This window comes from Aedes aegypti, chromosome 3 (assembly GCF_002204515.2).
Source record: "Aedes aegypti strain LVP_AGWG chromosome 3, AaegL5.0 Primary Assembly, whole genome shotgun sequence".
NCBI lineage: Eukaryota > Metazoa > Arthropoda > Insecta > Diptera > Culicidae > Aedes > Aedes aegypti.
In genome coordinates, this window is record NC_035109.1 from 275,534,716 (window position 1) to 275,558,449 (window position 23,734).

The 23,734-nt window shown below is 38.2% G+C and overlaps 1 protein-coding gene across 2 annotated transcripts; it reads left to right on the top strand.

Annotated features, from left to right (window-relative positions):
• The first annotated feature begins 969 nt into the window (after positions 1-969).
• On the top strand, positions 970-16,169 carry LOC23687820 (pre-mRNA-splicing factor 38B). 2 transcript variants are annotated; one of them, XM_021849435.1, is made up of 6 exons: positions 970-1,144; positions 1,205-1,348; positions 13,669-13,793; positions 13,857-13,992; positions 14,046-14,152; positions 14,217-16,169. In XM_021849435.1, exons 1-6 carry the CDS (start codon positions 1,123-1,125, stop codon positions 14,715-14,717), a joined length of 1,035 nt encoding a protein of 344 aa, XP_021705127.1. In that variant the 5' UTR covers positions 970-1,122; the 3' UTR covers positions 14,718-16,169. The 2 variants fall into 2 exon arrangements, with proteins under 2 accessions (XP_021705127.1, XP_021705128.1); XM_021849436.1 differs by having other exon boundaries at positions 14,046-14,156; positions 14,217-14,462.
• The last annotated feature ends 7,565 nt before the right edge of the window (positions 16,170-23,734 follow it).

Genomic DNA, 23,734 nt, shown 5'->3' on the forward strand with positions numbered 1-23,734 from the left:
AAATATCTTTGAAAATTTATAATGCCCAACTACTTAGATGTCTCTTTGATGGTTTAACGATTTCGATTGATGATTTGACTGTTCCATGAATGATTATCATGAGCTGTCCGGAATTCGATTCAAAGTGTCCGGAATATGAGGCAAAAGTGAGGAAGCGTCCGGAATTAGAATCATGAAAAGGCCACACATTTTCATTTATTTAAAATTATTGAAGTTGCGGAAGCATATTCTTCACCCACCGTTCGAAAATAAAGGGATTCCGACGCTCGATAGCGCTAAGGAATCATACAGAATGATTTATTTTGTATGCTCTATGATGGGTTATATATCCCTGAGTCCTTAAGTGTCCGTAATATGAATCAAAACGGTATTAGTTATAATAAATCTTCGAGCTGTTTAGTAGAATACTATAAGTATATGAAAAAACCGAATCGAGTACTATACCATTTAATTCTACTAGAGTCTTAACTTAAGTCGAGTCTAGTACACGACACTGAAGACGGCCTTACAGTTGAGGTCGAAATACGCGTATCTGTCAAAGGATACAAACTCTAGTGAAATTAAATGGTATAGTACTAAATTCGGTTTTTTCATCTACTTATATATTAGTTATTCAACCCAGATTTACGCTACAGATGCGACTGTTTTCGGCCAATTTCCAGAGGGCAAACGGATAAGAGAAATTCATTGTTTTTGCTCGTCGCGCGGAAACCGAAAAAGATCAAAATTTTGAGTTCATGCTGTGTGTTGTATGTGTTGTTGAAATTCTCTATTGAACATTTCATTGTTATTACTTTATAATTACGAAACCAGAGATCTTTTTCAATTTTGTTCTTTGCGACATTGTAAAAAAAAAACATTCGAATTGAGAGTGCATTTGAGTGAAGTCACTGGAAAGCGCACACAGTAAAATAGGTGGCCAGAATAATTAAATGATTTGTGATTTGGGAACTTGTTGCCAGTTCTCTTTGCGCAACTCTCCATTCATAGACTCTGGAATAGATGAGTTTTAATTTTGGTGGCGGCGGTGTGCGAATCATCGTTCCTCATCATCATCATCATCGAAGCCGTCATTGCGACCAAAAGAAGGAACCGTAACACTGTCCCCCGGGAAGCAACACCATGGAGTCAGAATACTACGATGGTAATTGAGAGTTTTATTTGAAGTTGAAGCTCCGATTTACGTTTGAAATCCTTTCTCCAGACGAACCGCAACAGCAGCAGCAGCAGAATCCGCCGAAAAAGTCCGCCAAGCAGAACAACGCTCTGCCGCTATGGGGAAACGAAAGTACAATGAATCTAAACCCCCTGATTCTGGCCAACATTCAGGGGTCCAGTTACTTTAAAGGTAGGATCGTATGGTTATATTAGGGAGTCCAAGAAAAGAAATCAATGTTTGAGGAGGCATGGTGCTCAACCCCAGATCAAAAGAGGATATCAGATTTAGGGTAATGATGGGTAAGATGGATCACTTAAGAAAAGGGCCCTCATATATTCCCATATGCAAATCGATATTGACCTTTTTGCTTCCTGGAACCTTCCATAGACAACTAAGCTATAATTGTAGGCAAATGGAAAGGCATAAAGTTTAGTACCCGCCTTTGACGAACAGTTTCTAGAACGTATGCTTAAACTATATCTCTAAAATCTTGGGACAAAATGGGTCAAGCTTTGTTAAATCCTTTTTTTCTGAACATGGAATACATGAACACAATATTGTTCTACTCATCTAACCTTTACATAAGTACACTAGCCTGGGACACGGTTATATGAAAAATTTAGATTCTCGCTCCAGTCCACTTTTTGGATGCATTTAGGTCCCACAACAACTGTGCAAAATTTCAGCTCGATTGGAGAAACTATATTTTAGCGCCAGCCGTTCAAAGTTTGTATAGGATTTACCATGGGAAAACTTACTTTTGCAAAGAAAAATCGCCAGAGGTTGCCCATTGACCTCTATAAAAATTCTGAGCACAGATCTCGATAGGTATTTTTACGATGAACAACATTGTCGAAGACCGCAAAGCAATTCGATGCTTGTGAAAAAAGTTATTAAGCATAGACTATTCGGAAATTTTGCCCGATTTTGTTATTATTGTTATTCCTTTACGTGTTAATCAACGTCACCTTGCCAATAGGTTTTCATTCAATAACTTTTTTCACAAGTGTCGGATTGTTTCGCGGTCTTCGGCAATATTCTTCATCGTAAAAATACCTATCGAGGTCTGTGTTTAGAATTTTTTTAGAGGTCAATGGGCGACCTCTGGCGATTTTTCTTTGCAAAACTAAGTTTTCCCATAGTAAATCCCATACAAACTTTGAACGGCTGGCGCTAAAATATAGTTTCTCCGATCGAGCTGAAATTTTGCACAGTTGGTATGGGACCTAAATGCAGTCCAAAAAGTGGACTGGAGCGAGAATCTAAAATTTGTCCCACACTAAAGTACACGTTGACTGAACAAGAACTACAAATCATTGAAAAAAGACAAAAGATTGTGTTTTTGAACCTCGGTTGGAACTGACGAAACCTGTTCTGAATCGCAGTTTCAACCCTAACCCGATTCAGGTACGATCGAACTACAATTCGCTTGACGTTGATTTGGTCATGTGTTGGTCACCGATCGGCCGACCCACTTCCTAAAAGCGAAAACGACATTAGTTTGGCATTACACTGAGTCTATGAACCGTTTCACTGAATCGTTAAACTTTTAGTTCAAAATTGGCAGTTCGATATTTAATTCCTCTCCGGTTAAAAATAACCCTGCTCTGGACAAGGAGGTGGTCACTATACGCAGTTTGTCTTGCACAGCTAAGAGCCTCTGTACGTGCCATAAATTCTTTTATTCTCTTGACTTTTACTGTGCGTTTTTGTGCTGTCTCGCGATCTCTCACGGGAATCTTAAACACAGCAATTATTGAGTTTTCTGGGTTGTTTGCTATCTGCCAAACACAGATTTCACAAAATTTTCGCGTTGGCTTTGAACCTCCCCAACACTATTTGGTATGGTGATTTTACACCTAGGTATATATTTTTTTCAGAACGAACCTAAAGAGAGGCACCAAACCATCAGATCCCATCAAACCGATCTGAAAGTAATGGATTCGGCTTTGGCTCATGTTCTAATGTTTATACACAAATTTCATAAGGCAGATGGGGATGCATCACAATGGTCCGAGGGCGACCAAAACCTCAAAAATCAAAGATGCTTTCTCCGAACGGTTAAATTTTTATCGACTTCCTTAACACGTCTGTGGTTCAAATCCAAAGTTTGAAGCAGAAGATTCATTGGATTTTAAATTTTATACAGCTCCTTTAGTGGACTGTGAACATGATTTTAAGATTTTTTTATCTGCGATCCATAATATTCCAGCTATTAAATAATTTGAAGCAGAGGCGCGTCCACGTTCGAAACCAGGGTAGGACAAACGTTGGCAAATATTTCGTGTACAGTTAAGAAAAATGTTAACCCTTGGACTGAAAATTGAAAGATACTATATTACTAGGTATATAGAATATCTCAAGAAATCAACCTGGATTTTTCAAGTAGAAACACAGAAATGAAATTTCTGAGATACCATCTGAATTCTTCCAAAAATTCTTTGGGAGATTTGTAAAGAAAGTTCCAACTTGTTCAACATTTCATTCTATGCTAATACGTGCGTTGCAATCGTAGTAGCCATGAAAACCATGTGGTGTGATTTGTATTACGATCTGAGCAAGTAAATTTTCGTCATGCTTCTTAAGATCCCCTTTTTCTAACAGTGTTTCATATTTTATGGACGCTCCCCAACAATTACCTTTCGAGTTATATAAATAGTGGTAATAAACAAATGGTAATATTAAGGCCCAAATAAAAACGGTACAAATGTCAAAACTGAAAAAGCAGTTTTCTCTTTTTAACCCCTCTAGCGGCAACTTCATTTTTAACCGTAAAAAAATATTCAAATCGCGATAACTTTTTTGTTTCTCGATATTTTTGCACCATTTTTTCACCAAGTTCTCAAAAAAACTCTTCTAAAGCCTGTCCACGATAAATTTCGGACACGGATGGCGGGTGTACCACAGAAAGTTCGAGAATTTTACAGAAAGAAGGATTAACATCCTTGTCAACTGTTTATTTTGTAGATATAACTCTTTTATTCTGAAATAAACAATTGTTTTTGTTGAATTATGAGTAACTTTTTTTTGCTGCCATTATTTGGGTGTCCGAAATTTAACGTGGACAGGCTTTAGTTTTAGAATCTCTGTCGATATTGATAATTGATCATCTGTTTCCGTAGATATTCCGAAATTCCGACGCGCAGCCATTACCCCTCGTAAATATCTCAGGCTACAGAATTTTTATCGTATTCGGATATTCACTCTTCGAAGCAGTAAATTAGTGGGAGCATGTTGTGAAAAAATGAAGCGATTTGGTGCAGCCGTTTTGAGTAATGAGCTTGTATGTATCTGAAACCACGCTGGACAAATGAAGATCTTGAAAACTTAAAAAAAAAACATCGTATCGTAATATTCAGATAACTCCAATAATACTCAACCGATTTGAATGATTTTTTTCAGAGTAGCTCCTTATTGACTGGTACTATATAGCCCACATTTTATTGTTTTGATAAACTGACGAAAAATAAAATAACCGCCAAAGACATTTTATATGGAGAATGTCGGTCCCCCAAGAAACATCAGAATATCTTCTAAGCTATCGATACGGATTCTTAAACTCGCATCCAGGCAGCAGAATTGACTGCTGGATTGAGTACCCTAGAAATCGAAACAGCAAGGTACATAAAATTACTGATCGGCGGCGATTTCAATTCCCATAACACTGTGTGTGGATACAGCCAATACAAAGGGAAACCTGGTATGGGACTTCATCAGTAGTTCCAACTTGATGCTATTGAACAACGGATCTATGACATTCCCACCGGAAATACTGAGACACAGACCAAGTGCTATTGATCTCATAGTCTGCTCGACAAACATCTTGGATGGATGGTACATGATCACACCTTGGGAGCATCAGGACACCTAGTGATAGATATGGAGATCCAAAACACCCACCGGTAGAAGGAAAGACCTATACTCAATAGAAAACAGATCAACGAGCACGTCAACTACATCGCTCCGGAGGACTTCGGCTCGATCAAGGAGCCTAGTAACATAATCCAAGCATCGATAAAACGAAACAGCGGAACAACTACACATACGCCGAAATACTATTGGAGTATGGAACTGACAGACCTGTACAAAGCGAAATCGGAGGCAAGGAAGCAGTTTAACCAGCACCTTAACGAGGAGAACCTTATAGCAATGAACCGAGCAAATGCACGGTTTCTTCGGCAAAAGAAGATCCTGATGAAAGAGTGTCTGAGCGCTATAACCAAGGACATCGACCTCCAAGATACCAAATCAAACTGGAAATTGGTGCGCAGACTGAAATACGGCAGTCGAAGCGAGTCAAAAAACAACATAATAGCTACCTCAAAAGATAAAGCTCAGGAGTTCCTGAGAGAAAACTTCGGACCACCACAAGTTGGAATGTTGGATCTGATGACGAAACAGAGCGCAACAGAGGAAAAACAACTACTAACAGTGGAAGCATGGAAGGAAATCTTAAGAAAAAAGAAGGCACGTTCGGCTCCGGGTACAGACCGGTTGACGTACGAAGTTCTAAGAAACCTGAGTACCGAGGCACAGAGCAAAATCGTAAAAGAAATCAACGAGTACTTCGTGAATGGATGTCTACCTGATTTCCTGAAAGAGATACGGATCGTACCTATCAAAATGCCAGGTAGGGAGGCTAAAGATGTAACATCAAGTCGACCAATAGCATGTCTACCTACTATTGTCAAGTCGGCAAACTCAGCAGTTCTGCAGGTAATTCAAAAACACATTGAAGAAAATCAGGTGCTGCCAGACTTGTCTTTTGGTTTTCGCTCGGGAAAATCAACGGAGGATTGCCTTGCACACGCCATACCATTGGTGTTTTCTTTGATTTCACCAATGCGTTCAACTCAGTCAACGTTGACAAACTCAAGGAAATAATACAAGAAGAAGCATTCCCGGAGGATACGATAGTGTGGATCCAAAACTTCTTATGCAACCGACGACTGATCGTCATCACCGAACAAGGCCCGACATGCACACTGGTCTCTAAGGGACTGCCACAGGGAGACGTGCTCTCGCCCGCTTTGTTTAATGTTTACACAAAAAGCCTTCATAGTACGGACAACGATGAAGACACAGTCAGACTTCAGTTTGCGGATGACTTTTTTAAAATAATACAGGCCGAAACCCTAGAAGAAGCGAAGGAAAAAGCACAACAGGCAATCGACAAATTTGCAACAGCAAGCACATCGTTAGACCTAGAGCTTTACGGGAACAAGACAAAAGCGGTACTGTTCCAACCCAAAGACATCGACCTTGGAATAACAGTGCAAGGAACGATAGTCGAGACAGTCAGGTATCACAAATACTTGGGAGTGTACTTGGATCAAAACCTTACAATCGGTTCCCATATCCGGGAACTGAAACATAAGGTCACCGACAGGGTGAATATGCTGAAAATCATAGGAAGTATTAAACAAGGAGCCACGCCCAAAGTAATGGTCCTATTCCATGAAGCGTTGTACAGCAGCTTCCTGGCATACGGAAGCGCGTTGTATGGTAGGACATCGATATCATACCAAGAATCGTTAGAGGTAACCAACAGGAAGTGCCAGAGAATAGCAACAGGCTGCTCCAGAACCACTCCAGTAAACACTCTGGCTGCATTAGCTAATGGTATGCCGCTGCTTTGGGGTCACTGAGAGATTCCTCGTAGAAATCCATGAAAACATCGATGGTATGCCAATCAACAAAAAGAAAATGTCTCCTACGACAATGCCCCAAATAGCTCTGGAACATATACACAAACAATACGGAACGTGGACGAAGGTATACACCGATGCATCCCGCACAGAAGACGCCTGCGGCATTGGAGTACATGAACCAGAATACAACATCAACATTAGCATGAGACTAGAAACGAAATCCAGCATCATGACAGCAGAACTTCTAGGGATTAGAACAGCATTGATAGAGATCAGCAAACTACTAAAAGGGAAATACGTCATCCTCACAGACTCACAGTCCGGCTGTAGTCTACTGAACACGCATGAGGAAACGAAAACGTGGGACGAACTCACCGGAGCGATATGTTCGGATTTGCAAGCGACTGGAACCGTTTTACAGTGGATACCGGGTCATGTTGGACTGCAAGGGAATGAACAAGCAGATCAACTGGCAAAGCAGGGCCTGAACAGCAACGCAATAATGGTCAATAAACTACTGTGGACGGACATAACCAGGATATACAAACAGCAATTAGCGATCGCGACAAATGAGTGGTACCGACAAATCACTTTGGAAGCGTGAAAAGGAAAAAAAGTTTTACGATATTTTCGAAAACTTCCCAAGTCGTCCTTGGTATTGGACGAGCAAATTCAACGGAGAAGAAACAAGAACACTTAACCGTGTAATATCCGGACACGACTTTTCGGATTACTGGTTGGCAAAAATGAAGATCAAGGACTTCGAAGAATGTGAACTATGTGAGCAACCGAACACCACCGAACACTTGTAACTAGAGTGTATCAAATATGGTCATCTGCGAAACCATTTCGACTGGGAGCACTATGGCAACATGAACGCTTTGCTTTGCGGAGGAGGAACAACACTGTGTGAAAACGAGCTGAAGAACATTATTACGATTCATTCGTATGGCAAGATTGAAAATGTAACGACAAGTCGTTACACAAGCAGTCTACTACCGACAAAAAAAGTGGAATGGCGTATATGAGGCTCAGACCCTCCAGCCAACAAACACAAACCTTAAGAAGAAGAAGAATCCATATCGAAGTCCATTGGTGTGCGGTGGTTCATTTTGCCATGTTTCCGTGTCGTGTGCGCCAACGGCCTACAAAGAGGGTCAGTGTATCTTAGTCACTATCAGATACTGACGAAGGATGGATGTGTTCCCCAATACACGGTCCTTCGTGCGGCGTCTTCTGGTGGCTGGATGGAGTATTTTGTGTGGGGAATTGGGAATCGAACCCATGACCTTCCGCTTACGAAGCGAAAGCGTAACCTCGAGGCTACGGGACCTCCCTGACATATCGATGTTTGTTTGACGTTATTTGAGCTTCCGGTCAACGTCAGTCCAACAAGAAAGTGATGCTCAGCAGCAATTCTGTTTTTGTTTGCTTTCCGACAGCAAACAAAAGTAATGTTGTGACAGTTCTCACAGCAAACAAAGAAAATTTTGTGAACAATGCACTCTACGAAAGCAATTGGATTGGTCTATAGGCCTTTTCATGTGACAGATCCGTCTATGCATTTGTTTACATCGGTGGAGGACCGGTGCTAACACGGGCCTGTCATTTTCATAGAAGAACTGTCAAAGTGTTTCTCGATCAGCTGATTTGAGACGTCATGTGAATAGGCCAATTGAAGGCACAGATGTGCCGAATGAAGTGCGTAGAGTGACCACCCCCTTGGATTTGCAGGTGTTTTCTAATCAGTCGAGATGGTGGAATACTCCAAGAAACAGTTGATGTCCAAGTTCCTCATGAAAGATCTCGGAGAAGCGGAACAAATTTTGGGAATGCGGATCACCCGTTCAGGAGATACGGTTATATTGGACCCACAGCGTTACATCGATGAGCTACATCAGCGGTTCAGGATGACTGAGTGCAACCCAGTTGCAACGCCGTTCGATGAAACCAACGGTTGTCGAAGGAGATGAGTCTAAAAAATGACGACGAAAAGAGTATGACTTCGATACCGTTCCGTGAGTTAGTTGACGGTCTGCAATCCAAAATCCAACTCCCACTGTCCGGCAGTGATATCATGAAAAAAATCTTTCTGCAATGCTTGTTGATGATTGCAGCAAGTTATCCAAGACGCTGTCTACCCAACTATTTGAAGCACTTTCTTCACCTTTCCACGTAGTATACAGACACTCGGTCATAACTAAACCACACGTCCAAACGGTATTACTGTGTAACTATTTCTCGGAAAGCAACGAGACAAACATCAATCGTGATACACAATTTGTCTCAAAGCATTAAACACTGTGACTATGCGTCGGATTCGGGTGGCATAGTACCATCCAAACCACCTACGTCTTTGCACCTACCGCAATCGCAAAATTATAACTCATTCTTACACCAACACAAGACACTACCTATCTCTAAAAACCTAACTGATTGATCATCTTCACACTGAATCACGCTGTTATCACTTCACAAAGCAACACTTTTCTTCTAAATGTGTGTCGAGTGGCATAGCACCATCAGCCATTTTGCTCTTGCATTAGCCGAATTGAAAATAACGCGAAACCTAGATAAACGTGACAGCGAATTCAAAAAGCAGCCGCCCTCGTGCACGGCTGGCCAAAAAGCAGCCGCCCTCGTGCACGGCGGCCAAGAGAATATTGCGTTACCTGAAAGGAACTAAGATGATGAAATTGATCTACGTGAAGCAATAAGACATCAGAGCATTCGAAGGATTCAGCGATGCGGATTGTGGTAATGATCCCGAATCAAGGCGATCAATCACCGGATACGTTTTTCAATTCGCTAGTGTATCAGTGCCATGGAGTTGTCGCAAGCAACCAACCGTTGCGCTCTTCACGATCGAAGCGTTGTGGTGACGAGGGTTCTGAAACGAACTGTTCGGGGTTGACATGACAGTTTGAATAAGTTGCGACAATCGTAGTGCTATTTGCCTGGCAGAAAAGGAAATAGGATATTCACCCCGCAGTAAGCATATCGACTTGCGTCACCATTTTTTGAGAGAGCAGGTCGAACTTAAGGCTAAGTAGCCCGTCATTCGTTTTGGCAACAATGATGACTTTTCAGCTTGCATTCCAAAGTGATAAAACTCAGACTTGATAGTGTTTATATTTACTTGAAAAAGTATCACTGTACGCGCTAACATGCATAAAGTGTGCTGATACTTTTTCAGCTGTGTCAGCGCAAACCCAATTGATTTTCTTTGATTCGAAATCGCGAGATGAATTAGCAACAATCATCAACGACGCGTACAAATTTCAGTGACGGCCTACTTCGCCTTAAAATAGTTGCGCTAAAATACGTAGAATCGAAGCAACAGAAGCACTGTGCTGGATTCTGTCGATTTCATGCGCTTTTTGAATAGCTCCCAAACCGTTAATTTAAGCGATGTAGTTTGTTCGGAGAAGTTTCTTGGTATTGACTGTTTAACGATAAACGCGATGACCCGCCACCATATTTCATATAACGGAGGGTATTAGAACTAACGTGGAGGTGATGATTTGGAGGTTATTTGGCAAGTTGGAGGTTAAAATCACCTCCAAACACTAGCGATTTTGCGGTGTGATGTTGACTTTTGATCACGAATATTGAAACGCAACTTTTGATGCAAAATGTTTTGTGATATTTCTGATTCTGATAGAAAAAATATTTTTTCATAACATTTAGATAGACATATGGTAACTTCGGCAAAGTTGTAGAATTGGTCATTTGAAACAACTTTGTCGAAGACATGATTTTTCTATCTTTTATACTTTTTGAGATGTATGGCGTTGTATGTGAATGGCCCCTAAAAATCATATTTTTATCATAACTTTTTTCCAAGATTTTTAACACCCTGCCCTTAGGTGATGGGATTGACGTTGATTTATAAAGTGATTACATATTGTTGATATTGTGAAAAATTACTCTAATGCTAATATATTGATCGCGAAAATAATCGTAATTATAACTTATAAAATGTAGGCTAGTCTAATAGTTTTAAATTAAATAATGACATGTGTTTCAATGCTTAAATATATTTAACACTTGATTTATCACACCTTCAGCATGAGTTTAGTTACTGTCGCATGATCTAACACCAGATAACTACGCGTAATGCTGGAGGGACCGGCAGGGCCTACTACCAGTCTCTACTAACACTCAAATCACTAACAAGACTGGGAAACCAACGATCACCTTCAACAGTAGCACTATTTCTAATAGTAGTATTAGTTCAATATATATAATTTTTTTTCAGTAGACCACGAGGCGCAAGAGTGGGTGCGGGTGGTCTCTGCATCTCACAGGTCATTGAAAATAGACATTTATGTTAGGTTTACCGTCAAGTAATACGTCGTAACTATGTAGAAATGTTATACCGACTCTCTGTGTGAATATTTGTGACTTTCATTTGTTTTATTTTTTTGACATTTTGTTGCCTTGTTTTTTAAAGTTTCAACTTAGTATTTTACTGTATTTTTTAGTTTAAAACATCATTGGGGCTTACTGTCTGTTGGTGTATAAATAAATAATAATGTAGTAATTATTACCTTAGTAATACCAGCGCATCGCCTTAGTAATACCAGCGCATCGCCTGAATCCGCATATTCGGTACAAAATTAGTCGAAATTTAAGAAAAAAATTGAAATTTGCCCATACCGCTATTTGTATATACTGGTAATGCATCATAATTCAAATTAAAATTATCATTAACAATAATTTACGATTTTTGAGAAATATTCCAAAATGTTCTGAATTACGGCATTTTACGGTATTGCGTTATTTAGTAAGGTAGGTTGTAGCGGTATTAGAGATAGTTTAGTAGTGTTACTTATATATGTTTTATAATCAGAAAACTGATGGCACTGTTGTTACTGAAATGTTTCATTTTTAAATATCTTTTATAATATAATATAATATTGTTGAACAAAATGCTGTAATTAATAACTTATTTAATTCTCTACACATTTTTGCATTACTTTGCATTTATCACACCAACACTGGCGATATTAGCGTTCTTGGGGTAGTATTTCTGTTATGTAGTAGTAACCCCTATCGTTTTTATTCTAACGATCATAACATAATTATCGTGAGCGTAGTAGTGAAAATAACATAGAAGTAGCTTTTGTATTTGTAGTTAAGGTATCATGGTATTAGTTCCCTGTCTTTTGGTTCAGAAAGGGGTATGGTTGCGTTCTGCCAACTCGGTCGAGGCAGATTTCTTGTGTTACAACATGGACGTTCTAAAGTTCCAGAATGAAGTGTTGTGCATTTAAAGATGGGATGGATTCGCGTTCGAGCTTGCAATAACCGAACCTTAGCTTAACTATTTAAATTAACAGTTGCAAATATAATAATCGTTTTGAGCTTACTAACATGTCGTCGCGTTAATTTTATCATAATGATCTTTTATCTACATCCGTCGAACTATTCTGAATGGCCGTTGTGAGAATATCACCAAGAACTTCTCACATGCAATAAAGCTGGATTGTCATACATTGAAACACTAAGGTTCTCGCTCTTTCGGATTCATTTTTTGTTGTTTATCATTAGTTTCAGGGATTGTTATCGTGGGAATCCAAAGAGCGAATTTTGTATGACTTCAATGTACGCCAATACTGCCATAAAGCATGTAACAATCACTAACATTCCTTCTCTCTTTATCCTTGTTTTCATATCTATCCCGCTTCGAGGAATAATTCATCGAAGAGGAAAGGCATCTCTTATCATGGCAGCGTAATGGCCGAGAAAACGTCGGTTTGCGGTCGCCATCCTCGGTTCTGTCCCACGCTCGCCAAATCGATACGCACTTGATCCGCCCACCTAGCTTGCTGCACTCCACGCCTTTGTTAAGTATAAAGTTTCTGTAATCATTGAATACTAATTGAAAGGTAAATCAAATGAACTTATTATTTAACTAATAACAAATTTGTTCCACAGAGCGATTCACAAAACACCACACAAAATCCCTCCTTTCACATATCCTTAGGCAAAACACTTCACTACCGTTATATGTATGACTGATTCATGTTCTTTTGACCTTGCATCATTCATACGTGTAGGGGAAGTCTAGAGTAAAAGCAAAACTTAAAGAACCTTCTGGTCAAAGATGTTGCGTTGCCTACTTCCAAAACTCCAAATCCCCCGGTGTATTATGGACGGTATGAGTTTTCAAACTTATGCTGGAGACTTGGCCCCTTACCCCCTTGTACATCAATAAAATAAAATAAAAAACTTTTTTCCAAGATTTTTAACATTTTTTGTGGCTTCTACAAAGTTGCTTGTCATGGAACATATCATCACGCTATCTTTTGAAGTAACAAAGTTTTTCATGAATTACTCTTTTTTCAATGGGTAATTTAGGCCCCTATAACTGGCTTCGGCGCAAAAATGGCACAACTCTTACAAATCATAAAAGTACTATATCTCCCCTTTCGGCAGTTGATAAAAACTTTTGTCTATAAGCGTCTTTGCATGGGTTTTTACTATCAAACAAAGAAGCCTTATTGAAACGAAATCGAAAGGTAATTCCTTTATTTTAAGAGATGTAGAGGTGCGAAACACGCGTTTGAAGACATCTAACAACTTTGTAGAAGACATGAAAAATGTAAAAAATCTTAGAAAAAAGTTATGAATAAAAATGATTTTTGGACGAGTTTTTTCATACAATTTTGTGTGCATTCTGTTAAAAATTGATAACGCTGGCTTCTTCAGTGTCAGTTACTCGTATCAACAATTAAAGAAAAATGAGCATCATCACTATTCGAACACATTTTTTTTCTGGGACACGCTTTTGATCATAGGTTACAGTATGTAATAATTCATATTAATAAAAAAAACATCTCTCCCGCTCAGTGTCCTTGTTCAAACTGAAGACTTATCACGAGGTGGTGGACGAAATCTACTATCAGGTCAAACACCTGGAGCCCTGGGAGCGGGGATCACGCAAAACATCCGGACAGACTGGAATGTGCGGCGGGGTAAGTTGGTTTAAGATGGATTTCTGATTCATTTAGTGAATTTTGTCTATTCTCTGCAAACAGGTTCGAGGAGTCGGAGCAGGTGGAATTGTTTCGACCGCTTTCTGTCTGTTATACAAACTGTACACGCTCCGTTTGACGAGGAAGCAGGTGAATGGGCTTCTCACCCATGGTGATTCACCGTACATTAGAGCTTTAGGTAAATGTTAATTGATGGGAAGTGTTGCGCAATTCTAATCTTACCTTTTTTAGGTTTTATGTATTTGAGATTCACCCAGCCTCCAGCTGATCTGTACGACTGGTACGAACCGTACTTGTTGGATGAAGAGGAGATTGACGTGAAAGCTGGAGGTGGCCAGGTAGGTACTAAACCCTTTCCAAGCCCACATCTGCAGATATCCCTAGAATGTCCTTTAATTTCAGACTATGACAATCGGACAGATGATCCGCCAGTGGTTGACCAAGTTGGACTGGTTTTCCACGTTGTTTCCGCGTATTCCGGTACCAATCCAGAAGCAGAATGAATCCAAACTGGAGAAGTTCGCTCGGGAGAACAATGTGACGTTCTCTGAACCGACCAACGATCGCTACAACAAAGCGAATGCTCAACGCTACGAACGTCCAAGTGGAAGCAGCACACGAGAAGACTACGGCGAGCCTAGTCGTGTGAAGTACACTGGTCACTGTGATCGAGATCGTGAACCGACGCGGACAGCTTCCCGGTACGATCGCGACGATGATCTTCGTCGTGGAAGGGATCGCGATCGCGAAAGAGATCGCTCTCGAGACAGAGACAGGAGAGACCGGGACCGAGATTATGACCGCGGACGTGAACGGTATCGTGAGAAACGATCCCGATCGAAGGATCGAGAACGTGATCGTCACCGCGATCGCGATAGGGACTATGATCGACGGTATCGTTAGGTATTAAGCAGAATGCGAAGCACTTAACTAATTGACGAATGTTTGAGAAAAATGCTAATTTATTTCCGTACAGAAAAAGGTTTAGAATCAAGTCCAAGCTATTAATAGCGGAAGCAAATTTTGAAGACAGGTTTTAAAATGTCCCAAGAAAAGATTGCTTGGTACGGCTGAGAACGGAACCGTCTCGGAAGGAGTCCAAACGGGCGCATGTTATCTTCAAAGACAATTAGAATACTGAGTACCTTTATGCAGGCGAATAGTAGCAACTTCATTACGGGATACAGATGTTTCTTTCATTTCCTTTATTATTTTATCATACATCTTTCATACCTTTACTCTACGTTTACGATTACAATAAATACAGTTAAAATGCAGCTTCGATCCAAACCGGATGCACTCACATGTTTGCCCATGTATCGATTACAATGACGTACAGGAGCCAAAAGAGGACAACAAGTTAATCATGTTGCTGTTAGTAGGTTTTACGATGTACTTTTCTGTGTTGCGACTAAGCGCTCCTCAGCAATTTACTATGAAACGGGTAGAGACTAAATCAAAAGTTGTCCACTGTTTGGCGCTCCGGATATGAAGGCACCGTGCTCCGGTGGGATCGTCGTTTGCTCGCAACTTCAAACCTCCTAAGAATTCTCATATTTCCATGTTTCAATCGGCGCTTTTACCAACGCGAAAGTCACCCGATGCACCTATCGATGGACATTCATCTCACAATAGCAGAAAAAGCAAACCACGAAGAGTTTCTACCTCAAATACGATATATAAGCAACTAGCTCGTATGTGTCCATTGGTTTGTATGGGCTTTCGTTTGTTCTGGAAATCTTCAGTTTAGTACCTTTTCTCCAGTACGCAAAATATCAACAGTACAGTACAGTTAGGAAGTACGCTAGCAAGGCGCGCAGCATTCGTTTGGTTCCGATTGACTTAAAACCTAGTATGTAAGGTGTAGGTATTTTAGATCATAGATATTGTTCAGTTTCATACAAGCAAAGAGAATAATTAGCCCGGAATCGCATACAAACTGATAACGGCTCAGGTTATACACAGAAGACACAACTCATACAATAGATACAGCACATTCTGAGTGGTAGGAAGGAAACTTCGTTCAACCGAGGAGACTGGAGAACTTTTTAGAAGAGACTCATCAGCGCAGCACCACTTTTCGTGATAAGTAACGTATCTGTATAGGCAAAACGAATGTTTGACTCGCGATTGATTGAAGGACTCGAATTCATACACATTTCAGTACCGTTCGTATATTGCATCTGCCTTTGCTACTTTTGGTAACGAAAGAGCGATTCTGAGCATGTGTGCGTGATTTAAAGAAAAAAGATAGTGAATTTGCACCAGGAGCAATTGTGTAGAGCGTGAGACTAGCGAATAAACCAGAAACCACACAAGAAGCTAATAAAAAAGCTGTACTAGCAATGTTTCGGAGTTCAATCTTTTATTTTGAAGAAATCCGAAAATATTAAAAAAAAACCGAATTAATGCACCGATGGTGAGATTGAACCCTTCTTACATTTTCATACAGGTTTGAGGTAAACATTATTCATCATTCATTTGAAACTTTGTATCAGTTTCTTTTTTTTTTCATTTCTTCATTAGTATTATTCCAAACATTACATTCTTTTCTTATATCTAGGTGTTTTGTGTCATTAGACAACACTATCATCCTAATTTGGTAAAACAAATTTAAGATCTTATTAACATTTTGTTAACAACATATACATTTCATTTGCCGTAGCAATTCAGATTTTTTACAAGTGAGTTGATTTCACCTGCTTATAAGAGAAAAACGCTTCAAATTTACTTAACCAAACTTAATCTAAAAACGCATTATTCGTGGCAATGAATAAAGTGTAGTAGAGTTGAGTTTACTACATTATCAGTAGTAAACGCTAAATGTGCACTCAGGCAAATGGACTATCGATAAACATAGGAACTCCTTATGAAAATTCGCCACAAGGAATCGGGTTGAAATTCATAAGTTTGCCTTATGAAACCGAAATTATAAAACAAAAATAGTTTTCGCGGCAACCTGGAATCGAACCAAGGATCTTGCGATCGATAGGCTCGTGCGTACTCACCGCGCCTATCGACGCCTTGGTGTGGATGGATGCTAAAACGATACATAAAGCGTTCGTATTGCGATAATCGTTCCATCTTTCATAAGGCAAAATGGGCAAAATGTATGAATTTCGATAGTCCAGTTCGCTGAGGGTGGAACACGAGTGGAACATGTTTGTGTCACTTCTCTTTCTACATCTTTCGAACATGCTACAAACAACGCGTTGCTATGAATAAAGGTAGCATTTATTACAAAGCTATTGGTAGTTAGCTTCAGAGGTCGCTACTCATGCTTTGAGATTGTTGAAATGAATGGAATAATTAAAATTTGAGTAAATATCATGGGAAAACGATGTCAGCTTTGATGTATCGAAAGGTATTTTGAGATTTCCGTAGAAATTTTGATATTTCGAAAAGAATTTTGAGATTCCGGTCAGGAATTTCGGCGCACATTTTCTTCGAAGAGAAGAAAATTTCTTCCATAATCCACCAGCAAGAAAATTTTCTTTTCTTCGAAGAAAATACGCGCCGGAATTCGCCTACTGGTATTCTTTCTGGCGTTAGAGAGCCTAATCCTCAGCTTATCCCTATAGTAATTTTGGGTTTCCGATAGGCATTCTAGATTTGTTATAACGATTCTGGGATTCTTTTTGGAATATTGTAAATCCGGTATTTGATCTGGCTATTAATCTTTTGAAATTATTCGGGTATCTTCAAGACGGTATTTCTGTCAGAATCTCTGAGATTTCAGTGAGATTCCTGCAAATTCTGGTCCGAATCTTTGGAATTCTTGTAAACTTTAGATCCCTTTGATTTCCAGTTCCGTTGGGCAGTGAATCAAATTATCATCGAAATAGACAAAAAACAAACAACAAAGCAAGCTCGCTCACAATCGTTTGTCGCAACTGTTGCGGATAAGGACACAATAAAAAGTAAAATTGTCATGACAATCACAGAGCGCAACATTTTTGCAACCTTTTCAACTCGCGATTAATCAGTTATTTTAAACACAAAACCAAATTTGTTTTATGGATGCTGCTTGATAATGTGTCGATGTTTACCAACACGGAGAAAGTTCTCGAAAATTGCAATGCGAAGCCCACAAAATCTCTGCGCACGTGGTGATCGATCTTTGTCATATTCTGTTCAAGTGATGATAAACTCATGTTGCGGAATAAAATTGTTGCAACAAGAGCAGGAGGTGACAATTGTTGCTGCGTGTTGGGTGACAATTTATTCACTGCCGTTGGGATTTCAGAGGAAATCTCCAATTATAGTAAAAACCTTTGAATGTCTGAATGTATAAATGTAAAAGGAAATCCTTAATTCAGCCACTATTGTGAGAATTTATTATTATTTCTAAGAATGCCAGGGAAACTACCAGGAAACCTACCGAAATAACGAAATGCTGTTTCTTTTTAATTCACAGAGGAAGCTCACAATTCTACCGCTCAAATTCTCAGTACTGCAATCTTAAAAATGTTAGGAACTTTATGATTCCACAATTGCTGTAATCTCAAGATCTCTTTATAGGACACATATCTATAGCTAAAATTGAAAAATTCTCAGAAAAATCTATGTAATCATCATCATAAAATTCACATGCACATAAAGGGAATGCTAGATTTATCGCAAATTTATACTTCAAATCGTATAAAATAACATAATATACATTAATTAGTGTTATGAGTAATATTCATATTGGGCCGTATGAATAAAATGTAGTAAAGTTGAGTTTACTACATTCTCGGTAGTAAAGTGGTTTTCGGTCCTCGCCAACGCCAGTGATTGATGATTTTTTTTAAATATTAGCTTAACATCTATGAAGAGATCTTGAGACTACAGCTATGAAATTAGGAACCACATATTTTCTAGCACCAGTACTGAGATTCTGGTGAAATTGCGGTAGAATTTTGATGCTCCCCGTGTGTTTTCTTAGCAGCATGTTTAATTCCGGAAGTTCTAAGTGTTTCTGTGATATTCTCGTTATTTTGGTGGGGTTTCTGACAGTATCCTTGGAATTTCTAGAACTTAGAATTGTGGTGATTCCATTGGTAGTCGTTAGAATTCAATGAGGATCTCTCCTAAAACACCAGGGTTCCCTTTGAAGTTATTAAAATTCTTATCGATTTCACAAAAAATCCCATTGAAATCTATAATATATTTACCGACATTCAAAAGGTTTATATTAAAGCTTTGTTTTGAAATTCCAATGGAACTGGAGATCAACGGAATCTTAAAGGTCTTTAGAATAATTACAAAGATTGATTTTCAGAATTACAAATATTCACACAATAATTCGCAAGAATCCCACCGCAATCTCACAGATTCTTACAGAAATACCGTCTCAAAGATACCCACAGAATTCTAAGAGATTAATATCCGGATTCCCATTCTCACCCAAATTCTAGAGTTTTTATCAGATTTCTAATATTTCCGCAATATTCCTAGAATTAAATACCATTCTTCCAGAATTATCATAAAAAATCCGACATCCCTATCTTACCGGAATCTCAGAATTGGCGGGGCGAATGTTTTCGTAACCTCAGAATTCCTAAGCAAAACTCAAAATACCTTCCGAAATATCAAAACTCATATCGTTTTCTCATGATTTTTACTCAAATGTAAATTATTTCATTCAATTCCGCAATCTCAAAGCATGTGTATTCAGGGTGTCCGCAAATAATCCGTACAAACTTTGAAGACATGGCTTTATACAATCAAGCATAATAAATTCAATATTCTTGCATGATTTTAAATATTGGCTTATTATATTCTTAAAAAGTAAGTTTGACACATTTCAGATTTCAAATATTTGCAAAACAAAGCCAAATGTATTGAGGTTTCTTAAAGGGAGCTGTTTTTCGAGCTTCGAAATGTCCACAGAGCTCACTGGATTTGCACCGTATAATTTTCTTTTTCCAATCTAACTAGAAGCCACTAGCCTGTAGGTTACTTCAAATAACAATAGGACATTTGTATTCATCTTTTTTAGATTTAAGGGATAACACATCTCCAGTATGACTAGCGGCCCTCAGGAAAAACGACTCCGAAAAATTTTAATTTGCTTATCTCAGTAACAAGCAATCATTTCGAAATTGTTTAAAGTTGTATTTTGTGTTACCATATACACTGGTCCCACAGTTATGAATCATTTAAGGCTCAGCTTAAATTTGAAAAATTATAGAGAGCAATATAAACAATATTTTTTGATGTAAACAATGCCAAATGTTAGAGTGGGGTGTATACTTGCAGTTCATGCACAATGTTATAATTAAATTTGCTGAAATCTAATGAAATTTTCACTTATTTGAACATTGTCTTAAACCACAATTTATGGATCGGCAAAAAAGTTGTCCACATATATGAATCAATGTGAACACGATTTATGAATCAGTTATTTACTTTCAATTATTTTGCAATTAAATGCTATATAGTTCATATGTTTATTAGAACACCGCCTCGGACAACGTTAATTATATCCGAGGTGAACCGGAACCAAGTATTTCAAGAATTTGCATGACATTGCATGATTTTTGATGTTGCTACTGAGCGGGCTGAACTAGTGATCATTGAATTTGTGGATTTATATGCTTCTGGAGCATGTTTATTTGGAGGATGATGGCAGGTAGTGTAATTAGACAATCATTATATCTAGATTGTAGAACTCGTAAATGCTTGACCTTTCGACTGCCTTTACTTGCAGTGATATATATTCACACGTTCGATTTGTGTGTTTAAAATTATCGATCGCTTTATGAACGTCCATATCGAATTACTGTGATTTTCTTGCAAACTTCGTGTGTATTACACATAAAATTCCTTTTTTTTTGGTTCATGGATTGATTCTTCAACCGATTACTGGGATGCCAAAATTTTTCCACATAAGTTCCCGAAACTTTCCCTTTAGACTTGTATGCGTCAGCCTATGGACGCATAGATCATCATCCAACATGGATTCGTTGTGTTTTGCTTATGATTAGCTTGTGTCATGATCATTATGTTCAAGTTGGTCAATTAATCGAATTGCGAACTAAACTGCGGTTGGACCTCGTGTCGAACACAGCCATTCTTCCAAGGAGAAGAAGCAAATTTTGAAGCTGAATGTGTTTTATGAAAATGTGTGAATCCGATTTTTCTTTTATTAGTAAAGTTGTCCGATGTTTTTATTTTTTAAAAGTGTGAATATCTTTTACTTCTCCATGTGTCTGATAATAGAGCCAACAGTTTAGCCTGGGAGTCAATCTAAAAAAACTTACGTGCAACAAAAGTGATCAGAAAAATTACAAACAATTCGTATTGATATCAATCAGAGAGGATGCAAACCAGTTTTTTCTTTTCCACTCGTTGCTTTTGGTCCTTCTGCAGAAGCCATTTTTTACATTGTTTTCAATGCGAGATCATCTTTCCAATATTTTTCTGTTCGGATAATTTGCGGACACCCTGTACTAACGAGCCTGGCGTAAAATAAAAAAGGAAAATGCGACTACTGTGAATATGTGTTTGTATATATGTATGTTTGTATATGCAAACGAGTACCGTTTTGCTTCGAATTGCCGGACGCTTCGAAAGCCGGACACTATGACTGTTTTTACATTTTTAATAATATAAATTCAAATTTTTCTATGTTCATTATGTACAAAACTGTTCTTCAACTTTAATTGTATGTTATAGTTGTTAATATATCGCAGTAGGCTGCAATATATTAAAAATGAAAATAAAAAACAAAATGCGTATCAATACTCCACACATTTCAGTCCTTGCTAGATTGCATCTTACAATTGCCGTTGAAGGAAGATTCGATATAAATTGAATTGAAAACAGTGTTATTGTGCAAAATCGCGTTTTGAGTGAAGAGCTAACTATTGTGCCTTATTGCTGTGAAGTGGAAATGACCAAAAATGCTCGGATTAATGGTTTCATGTGAAAAATTCTCAGTGTCCGGATTAAGAAGCATATTATTTGACTGCTTCGAAAGCCGGACGCACACGAATATTTGAAGAAAACTAAGTTTAATTCAGTTCATTGGGAGCTGTTGTGTCTAGTTAACCAACGAACATTAATTTTTGAACATTACAAAGAAGAAATTGTGTTACTTTTGTATCTGATGCATTAAATCAAGAGTGTGACCATGAATCAAACTATAGGTGGAGTAATGCATTGTGAATACAGGCGCTAGCATAAGGAGAGTGAAGTAATTTTTGCCAAAACTTTGTGTACCTTTCTGGCAGCTTCAGCGTTTTTCCGACTCGAGACTTTTGTGATTACATATAATAAACTGTTCAAAATTATGGAACATAGAGTTGGTGTATTGAATTTTATACAAAATATACAAAAATTAAGTCAAAAAGAGGTGTCCGGGATTCGAAGCAAAAGTGTCCGGATTTCGAAGCAACCAATTATTAGTGTCCGGATTTCGAATCAAGACACATCTCATGTTTTCGCATATTTATACGTTTTTTGTGCAACAAATCACTATTTTTATTACATCATGCAATAGAATAAACATTTAACTTCATGATAAACCACAAAAAATAAAGGAAATATAAATTATGAATTATAAAAATGGTGCTTGAAGTTAACCCGGTGCTTAAGTGTCCGGATTTCGAGTCAAAACGGTATGTGTTGTGCATGTACGTGTATGTGCTTATGTGTGTGTTTCGTACGTATGTTACATATCTGCATCTTTTTGTAGTGTAGTTTTCATAATTTCCAAGTAAACTTCGTTTTTTATTTATGTTTATGGTGACATGTTATTACCGTTTACATTATGCTTTGTTACAATATCTTGTCACTTATTAGTGCGCCATACCACCTTTAAAAATTTGCGAAAATAATATAGTATTTTTATTTTTTTCATTTTTTTTTCGTGCCTATCATTCACTGTGTACTCTAACAAAAAGAGGCCGTAGATTTCCATTTAAATGACGGTTTTGGCATTCTCTTATCATATTGCGATACTCCAGAAAAAATCAGGTGTATACTATGTACAATAATTTGTGCATTAATGGACTAAACAAGATTTTTCCAAAAAAAAATGTTCAGGAATTCTTTATGAAGCTCTGTTAATGATTCTTTCAGTTTTTTCTAGTGCTTCCTTTAGGAGTTACCGGAATCTCAAGATAAAATACTGAGAAAATTTCTTTGAGAGACGTCCGGGTAAATTTGTAAGTCAGCCAATGGGGCTGCAGCCAACTGAATCTTCAAACTTTTTCCAATCTAGAACTGTCCAATCCATTACATGAACCTGGTTCAAAGACTAGAATAAAAACCAAAATATATTTGAACTACAGGTTTCTCACTGTGAAAGACTATGGTAGCTTTCCTTCACAGTATTGCGTTTCTTGCAAAAAATAGAATAATCATGCAAAAAGGTTACAAATGCATAGTGTATTAAATTATCATTTTTTTGCTACAAATTCGGGAAAGGAAAATAACTAAATATGAATATGAAATAACTAAATCATTTCTTAAGCTAAACTTAAACATTTCAAAAAGCAGCACTGAATTCAGCGATGCCAAAATTACTAGAAAAGTTGATTTTTTGGGAAACGCTAAACTGATATTCCTGTTACTCTGTGTTATCGATAGATCTTGTCTTCAACCGAGTAAATGTCGATGACAAGATAACAAACGTGCATATTCTGTGACCGACACCCACCATCCGCTAAATGGATAATAATGTAAAACAATTTGTTTGCATATTCCGTTAATCTTTCCCATGTGTACCAATGTCACGAGTCGGCATGACGTCGAGCCCACTCTTACTTCTGTGATTGGTTTCCTATTCGTCAAAGCTGTAGGTCTTTAAATTTCTGTGGTTTGTAGATTTATGTTTAGTTGAATCCCATTGACGGTGTAAAACCTTGCAGGAAATATAATACCGAATTTAAGATTCCGGAATGCCCCAAGGCAGGATTTGATGGAAAATT